At 41.6% G+C, this 15558-nt stretch overlaps 2 protein-coding genes across 7 annotated transcripts in view; one reads left to right on the top strand and one right to left on the bottom strand.

The window, feature by feature from the left end:
• Window positions 1–9398, bottom strand: part of CPSF2 (cleavage and polyadenylation specific factor 2) — a 33556-nt gene extending 24158 nt beyond the window's left edge. For 2 of the 6 annotated variants that reach the window (XM_045901422.3, XM_064571499.1), the window contains exons 1-4: window positions 9246–9398; window positions 8419–8548; window positions 5924–5985; window positions 767–942 (exon numbers count right to left, since the gene is read on the bottom strand). In XM_045901422.3, coding sequence (XP_045757378.1) covers window positions 767–915 — 149 coding nt within the window. In that variant the 5' untranslated portion in view covers window positions 916–942; window positions 5924–5985; window positions 8419–8548; window positions 9246–9398. Of the gene's footprint in view, window positions 1–766; window positions 946–5923; window positions 5986–7789; window positions 7865–8418; window positions 8549–9245 lie in introns of all 6 variants that reach the window. The other 4 variants (XM_064571497.1, XM_045901425.3, XM_064571498.1 and 1 more) reach the window with 4 other exon arrangements.
• Window positions 9399–9551: 153 nt separating this feature from the next.
• On the top strand, window positions 9552–15316 carry NDUFB1 (NADH:ubiquinone oxidoreductase subunit B1). Its single transcript, XM_045901420.2, has 3 exons — window positions 9552–9727; window positions 14109–14253; window positions 15204–15316. Exons 2-3 carry the CDS (start codon window positions 14117–14119, stop codon window positions 15238–15240), a joined length of 174 nt encoding a protein of 57 aa, XP_045757376.1. The 5' UTR covers window positions 9552–9727; window positions 14109–14116; the 3' UTR covers window positions 15241–15316.
• The last annotated feature ends 242 nt before the right edge of the window (window positions 15317–15558 follow it).

Here is a 15558-nt window from a genome sequence, read left to right as displayed (position 1 = left end):
GCATCAGTAGATACCACACATAAGCTGATTGTGAATGGCTGTTTCATATACTATTAAAGTTCAAGAACTCAACTTGAAATTTCAGAAATTGTTAGGGAGAGGATATTTAAATGGCCATATATTTATTATGGATTTTTGCCTCTGCTTTTTAGCATGGTGACTGATAGCATATTCACTACAGTGAAACTTCAATTAATAAAGCATATGGTCTCACTGACAGAAGAAATTAGAAAAAAAATGTTTTGCTAAAAGTTCTCAGTTTTTAAATATTTAAGTTCTCTTTCCTTCCATAATTAGTACAATACTACAAGTATTAAGTGAATTTTTCTTTGATAGATTAGTATCCTTTTGTATCTCATGGTCATTATTCTGGGCACCAAAGCTCAATATGAAGGATCAAAAGACATAAAAAGTAAGCTAATGTGATCTGATGGCAGACTTTTCACATGGAAGGTTTTTCCTCTCTTCAAATTCTTACACAATTATTCTTCTCTAAAATTATGGTGCAAAAAATCTCTACTGGGATCCATTAGCCAAGTAACACTTAACATTTTACTGAATTTCAATCAACAGTTTATAATGCAATCAAAACTTTACAAATGGAAACAGTCACTATTTGGCTCTTTGGAGTAAGTAAAACTAAGCCTTTTACTATAAATCAAAATAGAGGAAAGCAAGCAAATACCGTATATCATCAAGATGGTATTACAGTGTAGAAAAGAGAAGTTCATTTAATAAAAGTCTAGAAATATGAAAAGTAACTTACTTCCTCAGGGAATCTATAATATCCATAGAAAAGTGCTCATCCCAGCCACAGTCCAACAGAAATCTAAACTCATCAACTTGCAGAAGATAGCAAAGAGCAGACTCTTCTTGAACCCCAGAGAGGGTAGTTAATTTGATAATAGATGTCATTTTTGGTCCAAAAACAATCCAAAAAGTCTTCTCAAAAGAAATAAAAACATAATTAAAAATACATCATAGTCTAACAAACAACGTACAAATTAACATTGCATCAGGTTTCCAAGTGGGCAGAAATTCCATAAACATATCTCAGAGAGAGCAAGAGAGAGAGCATGAGCAGGGGGAGGGGCAGAGGGAGAAGCAGACTCCATGCTGAGCAAGGAGCCCGATGCAGGGCTCCATCCCAGGGCCCCGGGATCATGACCTGAATTAAAAGGCAGACACTCAACTGACTGAGCCACCCAGGCGCCAGGCGCCCCAGAAAGCAAACACTTTAAAGACCTATTTCCATCATTGCTAAATTTCAAAGTACAAACATGATCTTATGTACTCTTGTTTATAATGAGTCCTTCAGTGGCTCCCAGTGTGGCTTAATGAAAAGCAGTAGACATGGGGCGCCTGGGTGGCTCAGTCTGCCGTCTGCCTTCGGCTCAGGATCCAGCCCTGCATCTGGCATCAGGCTCCCTGCTCTGCGGGAAGCCTGCTTCTCCCTCTCCCATTCCCCCTGCTTGTGTCCCCCTCTCGCTGTGTCTCTGTCAAATAAATAAATAAAATCTTTAAAAAAAAAAAAAAAGAAAAGAAAAGCAGTAGACTTTAGAATCAGTTTCAGATCTGAAACTACTACTAGGTGGTTCTAAGCAATTAATTAACCTTTCCTCACTTATGTATTCCAGCCTATAAACATGAGTATTAATAACACACATAAAACGGAGCGCCTTGGCATAGTTGGTTAAGCGTCCGACTCTTGGTTTCGACTCAAGTAGGGATCTCAGGGTCATGAGATAAGAGTTCCGCATCTGGCTCCGTGCTCAGTGCAAAGTCTACTTAAAACTTTCCCTCTGCTCCTCTCCACTCCACCCTCACCATCCCCCAGTGCACACTCACTCTCCCTCTCTAAAATAAATCAATCTCATGGGGCACCTGGGTGGCTTAGTCAGTTAAGCGTCTGCCTTCGGCTCAGGTCATGATTCCAGGGTCCTGGATCTAGCCCTATGTGGGGCTCCCTGCTCATTGGAGAGCCTGCTTCTCCCTCTCCTCCCTGCTCGTGCTTTCTCTATTTCTGTTGCTCTCTCTCTCTCTCTCTCAAATAAATAAAATCTTTAAAAATAAATAAATAAATCTTTAATATAATACACATAAAAAGGATGCTGGAAGATTTCAAATAATGTGTAAATTACCTAGAATAGAGACTACCAAGTTCCTCAATATATAAATAGATAATTAATGAACTCATTCTTCAAGGTGAATCTGTGCTTCCTTTATTTTTCTCTGTGATGGCAATGATTTCATTGCATTACAATGATTAGCTTTCATGTCTCTCTCTCCTATTAGACCAGGGGTCCTTAAATAAATAGACCCCCTTGAGAATCTGATAAAAAGCTGTGGACTGTTCCTTCTCCCCTCAGTCGTCAAAAAACAAACACATAGAAATCCACATACTTTTCAGGCGTTGGATGTTAAAAATGCTTGCGCTGGAAAGTAAGCAACTAAAAAAACAGAGGTAAAATCTCATGTTTGCAATTCCTAAAAGAGAACCTGACACACGGTAGGTGCTCAACATATATTTGATGGAATTTATGTTGGGATGCCTACTGTGTATATTTCAAGGAGATATAACATGAGCACATCTATTAGGATTTAAGACCTAGAATTGCATGCTATTAAACAGATGTTACAAAAACATTCATTAGCGAAGTACAGCTCCACAGCAATATTTCAGATCTTAGCTCCTTGAAGTAAATTAGCCTTCCCTGGCCAACTATGCAAGTAGGAGAGGTCACGCATACCTGATGGTCTCTTACCGGCTACCCAAGGTCCTATCAACAAAGTCAGGTAAGCTGTCACCTTTCATGACAATGTGTCAGGAAACCAATCCCACCACATTTCCCATCCTTTTTCTCCCCAGTCACAGGCAAAGACCCAAGACTCCTGGGTTGTTCATTATCACTGATGTGCACATCTGCCAGTCGGATCCACTCCTCTACTTTCTATCCCTCCCAAGTCCTTCCAGTATGTCCTCTGGAATGACGCTGCTTACCCTCACCCGAAACTGCACCTCTTCCCTGAAGGTTCTCTTTCTTCGCCTGATAACCTTCACAGGAACTGTTTCTCCTGCAGCCTTTTCAAGGGTTTCTTCCTTGTACCCCCTGTGCCTCCGAAGCAGGAAGTCTGTGCTCCTTGCTCCTCACTGCAGCTTCCAAACCAGATCTTCTCCTTCCTCCTCCAAATACTCCAGGCCCTCCCAGATAGTTCACTAGGAACCTTCCCTCTTCCCTCTTCACTGCTGGCATAGGTTAATCGGACCTCGTTCCCTGAGGACTTTAATACCTGATTTCGGTCTTCCTCAGTAACTCCGCTACAGACTCTAGTCCCCTTTCTCACTTCCAATAACCTCATCTCACTTCAGCCTCCCACCACCACGGTTATGCCCTGAACCTCATCACCCCTGAGCTGCACCATTTCCAAATGTTCACCTTCTGGCGTCTCATGCTCTCACTCCCGCCTTGCTTACTCAGTAATCCCACCTCGAACATCCTTCGGCCTCACCGAATCTCTAACCCCCCAACTGCTCTTTCACCCCCTCCTGTCTCCATTCATGTCCTTCCTGTTGATCCACAATCCACCATGAGTATCTTGCAAACACGATCAAGTATCTGGCCGCTCTAGTCCTTCCTTGTACCAGCCTGGCAAAACCCCAACCCTGACTGACTCCAGTCCTTCACTTTGCCTATTCCAGAAACTGAATGTTGCCAGAGAAAAAACAAACAAACAATCCCACCACTGTGCTACTTACTCTTTAAAGTCAAAAATCTCAAATGGAAAAAATATATATACATATGTCAAACAGGCACTAAGCACTACCTATCAATCTGAGTTTTTGTAGTAGGTTGACTATCTCTGATATGATTTCACATCACCTTTTCTCTGCTCAAGCATCATGCACCATTCCCTCCACCCTACTCTCAGCTGATCATCTCACCTCATTTTTCAGTTAGAAAACAAAGTCATTAGACAGTAACCCATTCTCCAATACCAATTCTATTAATGTATCTGCATGAACACCATTGTGTCTCTGATTACAAGGAATCAATGGCACTGCTCTCATCCAAGGCCAATCCCCATGAGTACTCTGGATCCTATTCTCATTTTTTTACCTTCTAGAGGACTGAACCTCTTCAGTCATTCCCTCTTTTCCCTGCAATATCCATGTATCATTGATGTACCATTCCTATTAGCATACGCAGATCCTCTAGAATTCCCCTATTTAAAAGAACCCTCTCTTAATCCTACAATCCCCTGCAAGTACTTCATCACTTCTATGCTCCCCTTTCACAGCAAGTTCTCAGAATATTTGTCCACAAATGTGTCTCCACTTTCTCACCTCCCATTCAGACTCCCAAAGCTAGCATCTTCCTCCACCAGCCCACCAGAAGTGCGTTCACCAGGGCGCCTGGGTGGCTCAGTCATTAAGTGTCTGCCTTCAGCTCAGGTCATGGTCCCAGGGTCCTGGGAATCAAGCCCCACATTGGGCTCCCTGCTCAGCAGGAAGCCTGCTTCTCCCTCTCCCACTCCCCCTGCTTGTGCTCCCTCTCTTGCTGTGTCTCTGTCAAATAAATACATAAAATCTTTAAAAAAAAAGTGCTTTCATCAAGGTCACTGACCAACCTCTATGCAATTTAAGCCAATGGGCATTTATTTCTCTGGCCTCAACTGGCAGAAATCATAGCAACATTCAGTAAAAGTAAGTGTTCGGCCTCCTTGAAATGCTCTCCTCCCTCTGCTTCTGTGTCAACCCTCTCCTGGTTTTCCTTGTATCTAACTCGTCACTCCCCCATCTCCCTTGCTAGTTACTTTCTTTCTTTAACCTCTAAATGTGGCAGTGCTCTTCAGTAGGACTTATTTCTTTCTTTCCAGGTAATCTCACCAGTTCCGCAGCCATAAGTATCATCTGATCTCTGATGGCATCATCCTTGAGTCCTTCCTTTCCTTTGTATCCCACATCCAATCTATCGGTAAGTGCTGCATTTTTACCTCCATCCTATTTCTCAAATTTCCTTCCATCTCCATTGTCACTAAGATCTCTAGCTAGTTTGTATATTTTCCCTGCCTCAAATTTATTCTGAGATGGTTTTCTAACAACTCTAAAGTCCTTCCCTACCTGTTACATCCTGCAACATTACTCCATTTCCCTCAAAATACTGCTCTCTATACCTGCTACTTATTTACTTGCTTTGCCCACCCCCATCTCTCCTCCTCACGCCAGCACTAGATCATGGACTCCATGCAAAAATAGACCTTATCTATTTTGGTCACAGTTATCCTCCAATGCCTCCATAGTGCCTAACACGTAGTAGAGGGTCAATAAAAGCTTCTTAAATGAATGAAGTATGGCTCGTGTCAAATGAGCTTAGTGCCCTTACCGCACCATTAACAGTTACCTATTTATATGCACTTCCCTTTGCTTGTGAGAGCTCTCTTGAGTGTAAGACCAGGCTTGATCCATTTTTGTATCCTTACTATATTAGCACGTTTTAAACACATAGCAGTTGTTCAGTAAAGAACTGATGAAACAAGTTAAAATTAAAAATATATTGGCTTAGTATGTTCCTATTTGTGAGGTATGAGAAATACAAAGATATTAATTCTCCAATTTGATGAAAATCATTTATAAATACAATTTTGGAAAGGATCTACTAAAAATTCTCCCTGCCGAAAAGTTTCCTGTACGATAATTATATTAATGGCCTAAGAGAAACTCTTTTTAACTCAAATCCACCTTCACTTCCCCTTTCTTTAGATTATGAAGTGAAAATACGAAAGATCTTGCAGACAGAAGTAAATGAGTTCATGTTAAACCTTTTTGCACACAGACTCAGATTTCAATAGGTGAAGATATTTTTAATACAATTGCTCATAACATAATAAAGCTGTATCTTTATTAGACACATTCATTACTTACTGATATCTCAGTTGTACATAGGATGAAACACCATGAATTCAAGGGAAGAGTTCTTTATAAATCTAAAAAATAAAGAAATGAGAGTCTGATGAATGTGGTACAACAGAGTCACTTCTAATTACGGTGTTTAACTTCTATGTCGTGCCCTAAGATGAACATCACAAGCAGCGGCAAGTAGTATAATAAATGGTCCTTTTTTAAAAAAGAAACTTGTCATAATTTTAGGAAGCTAAAGCTTACATAAAACAGAGATAATAAAAGGATAATAAAAGACAAAAATAATGTACCAAATTGGTTATAATCATGAGCTAAAATATGCAGTTTAGGAAATAAGATTTTAAAAACTGACATTAGCGTATGTTATTGAGAAGCATAAAAGAGGTGGGATCTTAAATTACTTGTTAAGGATTAGTAGGACCTGAGTAGAAAGAGACAAAAAGAAAAGGTATTCAAAACAGGGGAATAACATGATCAAAGGCACATAAAAACTGACAGAGTTTTAGTGGAAAAACCAGCCGAGCACACCTTCATATAAGCAAAAAAATGAAAAAAAAGTACTGAACAGAAAAGGGCCAGATAATGGAAGGTCTTGGACTCTGGACCTCGTTCTTCAGGCAACAAACATTTTAAGATCCATTTTTAAGTAAGATGACATAATACAGGAAATTCCGTATTTTAGGAAAATGAGCTGGTGGGTCTGATTGATTAGATAAGATACAGAAAGCAAGGAGATAAAAAGGAAGAGTATTTAGCAGACCACTTCCTCCTTCCAACTTTGCTGGTTCTATTTTGAGATTAAATTCCTCTAGCCTCAGATGTACTTTATAATCGTATGACATGAATTCATTAGTCCTTATCTAAGTAACCAAGGCTTGAAACTCTACATTTGATTCCTTCCTTTACTTCTTCTTGAATAGTCTGTTACCAACTCCTGCTTATTTTTCCCTCAAAATGCCTCACCTGTGTATCATCCCCTTTCCCCTCCTACCACCAGTACCTTAAAGCAAGGCCTCATTACCTTATATTTGGGTTTCTGTTTCTCTCCCTCCAGCCTTTCCTCCTTCATCTCAACCTAAACATGACTGTCAGATTAATCTTCAGAAACACCCCTCCACATATTAACCCTTGCTCAGAAATCTCTGAAGGCTTCTCACTGCTTGAAAAAACAAAAACCTGAATGCCTTAACTGGCAATGGAGGGCACCAGCAAGCTGCTGACATCACTGCTCACCACGGTCTCAAGGCCTAGCTCAAATGGCACCTCCATACGAATTCCTTTATCATTAGTCTAGACTACATCGAATCTGCCCAACCAAAACATAATGCAAGCCACAAATGTAATTAAATTTATTTTTCATAGCCACACTGAAAAGTTTTACAGGTGAAATTAATTTTAATATACTTTATTGAGCCCAACACATTCAAAATATTATCATTTCAGTACGTAGCCATTATTATTGAGATATTTTACATTGTTTTTCATACCAAGTCTTTGTCCAGTGTGTATTTTATATTTACAGCACATCTCAATTCAATCTAACCACAATTTCAAGGGTTCAACAGCTACATGCAGCTTGTGGCTACTGTAATAGCACAAATCTAGACTCTAAAATCAATGCTTCGTATGGTACAGCATTGTGCTCTCCCACTCCTTAAGGTGCAGGTTGGCACCATTCTATTTTTATGTACATATCTTAGGCTTGATTTTAATGGTATCATCATCCATATAGTTTCCTGGACCAAAAACTCTGGAGTCACCCTCCCTCCACCAAACTGCAGCCACCCATTGAATCCTATTTGACATTTCAGAAAGGTCTTTCTTACACCCTTCACTATCCTACTTCAATTGAGGCAATCATTACCTTACCTCAATGACTACAATTTCCTCTTATCTAGTTTTCCTGTTCCAAGTTGATCCTCCATACAGCTGTCAGAGACCACCCTAAAAAAAACAAATATACTCATGCCCTTTCCTTGTGCATAGTATGCACCTTCTAACAAATAAAATCTAAACTCCTTAGCTGGAAATCAAAGTCCTTCACAAGCTGCTCTCAATCTTCCTCTTCGTTCACCAACCACCCTTGCACTGCATGCGCAAGCACATTTATCTTCCCACTCTCCCTCAGTATGCCAAAACTGCTCAAGTTTCTGCATCCAGGAATGACCTTCTCCTGAGCCTTGTAAATTCCTTTTGACCCTTCAAAACCCAGCTGAAATATTTATTCCTTTATGAAGCTTTTTTGGTGGCCTCAGGAGGTTGTTGTTTTTTTTTACCTAACACAAACTGCGCACCAAGAATATTTATTGAATGGATGCTGAATGTACAGGCTAAGAGCAAAAGCGATCATCTTTGTATCGACAAATTCAAGCACAGCACTCAAAGCAACACACACGTGTGCTTAAAGAATGAACCCGAACCAGACCATCAATTCCTTCCTGACGGATACTACTTCATCTCAATTATCTCTCACAGTTACTCGCTCTCTCAATAATGACCTTGCATGTTGCTGACAGCGAAAGGGAACTAGGCAAAATCCAAGGGAAAACGAAGGAATCTGGGTTGGCCCTCGAGCTCACGAAGACCAAAAAGTCTTTTCCTGGTCAGTTCGGGAAGAGAACTGGTTTCCTAAAAAAAAAATCACAGGGGACAGAAGATAAAAACTTAGGGGATGCGCAATGGGTAACTCATGTTCGGCTGGTGACAGGAGGCCAGACTTGCCGGGGTTAAGGCTCGTCTGACCTCGTTTACTTAAGAGCATGTAATAATACAGTGATGGAAGCGCTTGAGGGCAAAGGGAGCCTGGAGGGCTGGGGCGCTGGGGCGCTGGGGCGGGGGGGGGAGCGGGAGGCCGGTTAACAACTTAAAAGGTCCCTGGGAATCGACTAACTAAAAAAGAACGCCTACTTTGTGCCCAGGGCTTGGCAGCCTCGTGGTCTCTGAACCCGAGACCACGGAAGACCCCCAGCGAGGCGGCCAAAAACACAGCAACCACGAGGGCCAAAGGCGCCAAAGCCGGCGTCGGATTAACTCCTCCAGCGCCGAAACTGAAAGGTCACCGGGAAACGGCAAAAAGAGGGAAGGAGAACACAGGAGTGAATCGTACGGACTGCTACAAACACCGGGAGCTTTAGACCCACGGAGAAATCACGTCTCTTTCCCTCGATGAGCACTTCCGCCAGGCCCGGCCAGGACAGTCGCCACCGAAACCCCAGGAGCACGTCCCCAGCGCCCACCCGGACAAGTGGCGCCAGGGTCTCCCTGAGGGCCGAGGACGCCCCCTCCCCCATCCGAAGTCTCGCTCCTTTCCTCCGCCCTCACTTGCCTCGCCAGTCCTCCCCCAACGCCGTCCACTGCCCTTCCCAACCCCCAGTCGAATCCAGGTTCAAGAGCGAGAAAAGCTGATGCTCGCTCAGAGGCACCCGGGACGACCAGCCAGCAGAAGCCCCCCGATGGCGGCCGCCATTTTGAAAGTGGAGGCGAGCCTCCGAGGCGGGGAAGGCCCAGGGCGATACCATCTTCGGGGGGGGGGACGCAGCTGTGGGAAGGAGATGGCGCTTACGACTAAAGTCTCGTCACCCTGCGCCGAAGTCTTATTTTTAAAATATTTATAATGCGTGAGAGCTACAATAAGTACAAGAAGAGTCCAACGGCAAAAGGAAGAAGAGGTCTGGTTTCCCAGCGCCACCCCTCTCTTCGAGCGAGCGTAGCGAGTGGCAGGTCCCGAGGCCGCAGCTTCCGCCGGCGCCGGTGGTTGGGTCGTCGCTGCCCTTGGTCGTGGGGTCGTTTTTGGCACCAAGGCCGCAGGTGGGTCCGGGGTCCAAGATGAGCCGAGGCGCCGCGGGTCCCCGTTGTGCAGGCGGGGAGGGTCCACCTCTAGGGAAGCCCGCGGCGGCGGCGGCGGTGTCTCTAGGCGCGGGGTGGCGCGGACCTACCCCGGGTTTGCGAGCGGTGGAGACGGGAAAGTGAAATGGGGGTTTCTTCCCGTGGACACGTGGGCTCACGTTTCGCACCTGACGGCTTTTGGAAAGGGTAGTGGGAGGCTGTCATTACTGGAAAACGTCTTTGGGGATCACCCGGTGACTGCCCCTGGCCGGACCGGAGAGAAGACAGGCCGGGATCACGCTCCTAGGCTGGAGGGAAGGCGCGAGCATCCCAGATTCGTCCAAGTTCCAGCGTTCTGTCTCGGTGCTCCCAGGATTGGAAACTAACCTTCTCTTCCAAATCGCAAACCCTTTTGAGCCGACCATTCCACACACAAAAAATCACTTTTTAAAAACGTAATACTTAATTTGTACTCGGTTATTAAGACACGGTTGGTTCCAGACCTCAAGGAGTTCAGTTTCTCCGTGCATCCAGCCCTGCTTTTCATAGATTATGTATTGTTCAAAAAAAAAAGTCGATCTAAAATGCTGTGGAGACCAATCAGAGATTAGGATTTAATTTTTGAAATATTTATTCATCTACGTTTAACAACATGAATTGACATAAAAATACACACCAGATCCAGTTTTCTTTTTAGAAGTTAGGCGGGAAAAATTGGTTGAAGAAAAAGTAATGTTGGGAAAAATAAGATAACGCTGAGTGAGGTCAGTCTAAATGTTTATCTCTATAGTTACCCTAACAGACAATAAAACACAAATAGCTTGGACCAAGAAGTCAGACTGCCTGACTCTGCCACTTACTGCATCTGTGACCTTAGGCAAGTCGATTGCCCCTGGATTTCCTCATCTGAAAAAAAAAATATGCCTACTACATTGGGGACATTAGTGAATACACACATAGTATTGTGAAGATTACATGAGTTAGTGATTATGAAAAGCAATAAGAACCGTACCTGACAGTGCTATAACAGTTCTTTCTAGAGCTAGGCAAAAAATTTGAACCGTGTTGGTAATAAAGGATAGGTGATCAGTTACATGATTCCTTGAGTCCCTAAGATAAAAACTAGTTTTTCTTAGGAATACCATAGCAAGTCCCAGTTCTGAAGTAAAAGAAGGATTTTTCATGAGTCTTAATAAAGGAGACACTAATGGGGTGCCTGGGTGGCCCAGTAGGTTAAGCATCCAACTCTTGATTGCGGCTCAGGTGATGATCTCAGGGTCGTGAGGTGGTGTTCCACGTCTGTGCTGAGCATGGAGCCTGCTTAAGATTCTCCCTCTCCCTTTGCTCTCTGCCCCCTCAAAAAAAAAAAAAAATGTGCAGTACCCTCATGGGCACCCATGTGGATGTCACTCTATCCAAACCTCAGCTTGTTTCATTGGAGCCTGTCCAGGACCTCACTGCCCTTTACCCATCAGATAAAGCCCCCTGTGGTCTTGGGCTCATGACCAGAGCCTGTCTATATCCCTCCTCCTATCCATTCTACAAGAAATCGTTGTAGCTCACTTCTTAGGTCCATAAATCTTTGTTCTCCCCAGTCATTCACTCACAGTGAAATACAGAGGACAAATTACGTTCAATGCCACTGCTTCCGAAGTCCATTAAATAGATTATACACATGTAATATGAAATGTCTCATGGACTAACATTTGTCATTTACCTGTTAGCGATGGAATCATGGTGGCTGAGCCCAACTCTGGATTTTGAATACACAGAATCCTTTTATCTATCAGTCTTCACTTACAGAGTGTATGTAAGAGCCTATGTGCAGCCAGAGTCTCAGGGGTTTGTCTCACCTCTTCTCAGATTCTCAGACTAGAGCCAGACAATAGCTACTTGCCCTGTTGGAAGAATGCCAACAACAATATGGCTTATAGCCCACAGGTGTCCATGGGCTTATTTAGAACAGTCTTGGGCTAAGTCAATAAGCACTTTGTTGTTGGTTAAAATACAGATAGTATCTGACTCACCTGTGCTGAGGGTTAGGCTTGACCCCCTGTTAAGAAATTTGAGGAACCTGTGAGGACAGGTGACTGAATATATGGCCACTTGACTTTTACAGAGACCTACATTGTCTAGTATTTTGCAGTTTTGTGCTTTCAAAGTTACATTAGTTGATTAAGGCATGTATTGTTATTCCTATACTTGACTGGTTCAAGTTTATTAAACAAGTAAGTGGCTAACTTGGTGGGCACTTGGTCAGATTCACAGAGTGCTTCAGTATCTAAATGCAAATAACGTTACTTAAGGAAGGCATAGTGCTAAGAAAGCCGCCATCCTCTAGGAAATAAGGTTGCCCAAGAACTATTTTCATCAAATCATCTAAAAAGTTCTTTCAACTATAGGTTTTTCCAGTCCCACAAGGAAGGAGGACCGAAAGTACCTATTTTGTTTGTTTTAAAGATTTATTTATTTGAGCGCACGATCTCATGAACGGGGAGAGGGGCAGAGGGAGAGAATCTTGAAACAGACTCCCTGCCAAGTAGGGAGCCTGACCTGGGGCCCGATCCCACAACCCATGAGATCACAACCTGGGCCAAAACCAAGAGCCTGATGCTCAACTGACAGCCACCAGCCTACACCCCCCGCCCAAAAGTCCCTATTTTGATAAAGGCTCCACAGATGTTTTTGATACGCAGTCAGGTTTGAGAATTCCAGCTGTAGACGGTAGACTAAACCTTTAATTAATGACTAAACTGTAAGTTACATATTTTAAATAACTTGTTAATGTTACATAGTTTTCCAGATTGGAACCTGCTGTATGTAATGTTACACTTTATCATATAGAGTATAGAGTAATTGTGCAACTGTTAACTTCATGTCCATTTTCTTGCCCGGTACCTTTAGACAGTGATGAAGTTTGAGAAATAAAGAATTGAAATGTGTTAAGTGTGAGAATCAGTGTCTTAGGAGAGGCAGGAATCCAGTCTACCTAACCCTAGCACAGTTTAGTGCTGAGCACTTTTGTCGGCAGTATTCTCTTACCAGGGTGTTGTCACATGCCTTCTCAGCCATTGTATATGATTTATTCATCTTAGATTCATGCGTAGGCAGGTACATTTTGATTTCATCTTTAGGTACAAGTTTTTGCAGAAACTGACAATTCAACTCTTTTTTAATTAAGGCAAATTTATTTTCCATATGGTGACTTCTAGTTCTAGTCCTCCTCCTCTACCTTTTAGAAAACCTTAGAACTTAAAAGCCCTTAAGTACCATAAATATCAATTCGAGAAGAGGTCTTTGAGAGAGATACTGAGATCTAATAGAAAAAGATTTTTGGAGGAAACCTGAGCTTGGATTCCAGCTCTGTACTTAATACCTGTTTAGGTTAAGCTGTTTTTTAGTCTATAAAATGAGGATAATAATAGTTATTTCATGTTATGTATAAGATTATATGATGGCCCTGGTACCTAGTAGTTATTCTATAAAAGTAAATTCCTTTCTGTCCCTATCTTTTGTAAAATCTTTGAGTTGATATTGAGATCTACCATGACATTGTTGAATGCAGTGGTTTTTTAAAATTTCTCTCATTTTATTTCCTTTCAAAAATTAGTTTTCAGCTTTGTGCATTAGCAGTATTGTAGCTAATGGGGTTTATCTGAGTCACAACTACTGCTAATTGAAAAATTAGTTTTCAATAATGTTATCTTAACTAAAGAATTCTGCTTTGGGCATAATAGTATAATTACATTTGTTTTAGCATTGTCAGAGGTTCTAAAAATATTTTACACATGTAAAAGTTTTAAATTAATAGTTGGAGGGTGCAAATATTCAGCCTTTGCAGGTAAAATTTTCCGGGGTCCAAGATGAGCCGAGACGCCGCGGGTCCCCGTTGTGCAGGCGGGGAGGGTCCACCTCTAGGGAAGCCCTGGGCGGCGGCGGTGTCTCTAGGCGAGGGTTGGTCCGGACCTACCCCGGGTTTGCGAGCGGTGGAGACGGGAAAGTGAAATGGGGGTTTCTTCCCGTGGACAGCTGGGCTCACGTTTCACGTTTTAGTCTAGTATTTTTTATACTCTCCATTTCTCTGTGCTATACCATATCAGACCACTAGTGGAGCTAAAAAGGAAGTTAATAAATTGATTTTAGTGCGGTGCAATTTTTATACTAATCATTGTCACCTGTATAATTGTCATCAAGTAGATTTTAAGTTGTATACTACATTCTGATGCCAAAGCAAATTTGAAGAGGCTTATTATGCTTGTAACATCTATCTCCTATATTCAGGGCTATCCTCCTGCTTCAGATGCAATTTTTCAAGATATTTCAAAAGCAGTTATATTTCTGATAATCTTTTTTTTTTTCCTAGCACTCAGGATGAATGTAATTCAGATTGTTCGTGACCACTGGGTACATATACTTGTGCCCATGGGGTTTGTCCTTGGATGTTATCTAGACAGAAAGAATGATGAAAAGCTGTCTGCCTTCCGGAACAAGAGTTTGTTGTTTAAAAGGTTAGTTTGTACACTTTTTTTAAATGAACAATTAACCAGTTCTTGGAAATAAGCCTTTTTAATATCATATGTGCCAAAAATAAACAGAAGGGGTAAATTTTCCCCCGAGGACTTATATTTAAGTTATGTTATTTTGCAGCATTAGTTGTTGTTTAACCCTTCTACAAAACTGTATGATTATTTTGGAATGCCAGCAAGTCTTCAGTTTATGAACAGGCTATTTCAAATGTTTGAATTTTTTTTGGCATTCAGGATGCACTGTAATATAGAAACAAAGTTTTAAACTAGCTCATCAAAGCCTTTAATATAGCTTTCACATATTATCATATATTATCTTACTTAAGCCAGAACATAGCTGAAATCTGTGGCACTAATAGTGGCTTGGTGCTGTATTCACAGCAACACTGCTTGAGAGCTTTAGACGTGGTGGGTGAGTGATCAGAAGGCAGCTGGCCGCTGCCTGGTCCCAGTGTGTCTCTGGAGATGGCTCTTTTGGCAGCAGAGAGTTAGTTAGCAAGACGGGGTGTCTGCCACTGGGTATGCAGCGAGGTGGGAAGAAGCTCAAGGGACCAGAGGCTTGAGCAGCACTCACAGTCAGTATGGAGAGGAGGTTTACAGTTAAGGATTTTAAGAAAGATAAAATGAATTAGAAGGGGTTTAGAAAACCTCAGATGAACTCATTGAGAGGATAATCGCTTTCGTACAGACTAAGAAATTGCAGTTCCTTAATCAGGAAAAATGAAATCAAAGGGATGCATGAGAGACTTGAATGAGTATGTTGAGTCTATATAAAAATTTTAATGGGTCAACTTAATAGAATATAAAATATAGAATTTAATAGAATATAAATAGAATATAAAATATAAAATATTGAATACTCTTCTGACTCTCTACCCCCCATAAAAATTAAATTTGTACTTTTTCCTTTCTTTCCTTTTTAATTTCTACAGGGAATTGAGACCCAATGAAGAAGTCACCTGGAAGTAAAGGCCCCCGTGACTGAATTACAGAATGTTCACATTTTAAAAATTAGAAGAGAAATAAAAACACATTCATTATTTAATTTGAAGTGTGATTCTTTTTATGCCGAAGCAGTCTTCCACATTTCAAGTAATAGGCACACTTAGCTTAAAAATAAATTATTGAGTACTTGATTGTGTATTGATGTTAAATTTACAATTAGTGTTTCATTTTCTTTTCCTCATTTTAGACCATAGTACTATTAAATTGTATAGCCAATTTTTTCCTCAGATATTTTTCAGAATTTTTTTTTTTCAAACTGTGTGCTTTAGAAGGATGGTACTA

This window comes from Mirounga angustirostris, unplaced genomic scaffold, assembly GCF_029215605.1.
Source record: "Mirounga angustirostris isolate CCGP_5_RB_7025 unplaced genomic scaffold, mMirAng1.0.hap1 SCAF_9, whole genome shotgun sequence".
NCBI classification, from domain to species: Eukaryota; Metazoa; Chordata; class Mammalia; order Carnivora; family Phocidae; genus Mirounga; species Mirounga angustirostris.
The sequence above is the reverse complement of the archived record's forward strand: the minus strand, read 5'-3'. Positions and strand labels throughout refer to the sequence as shown.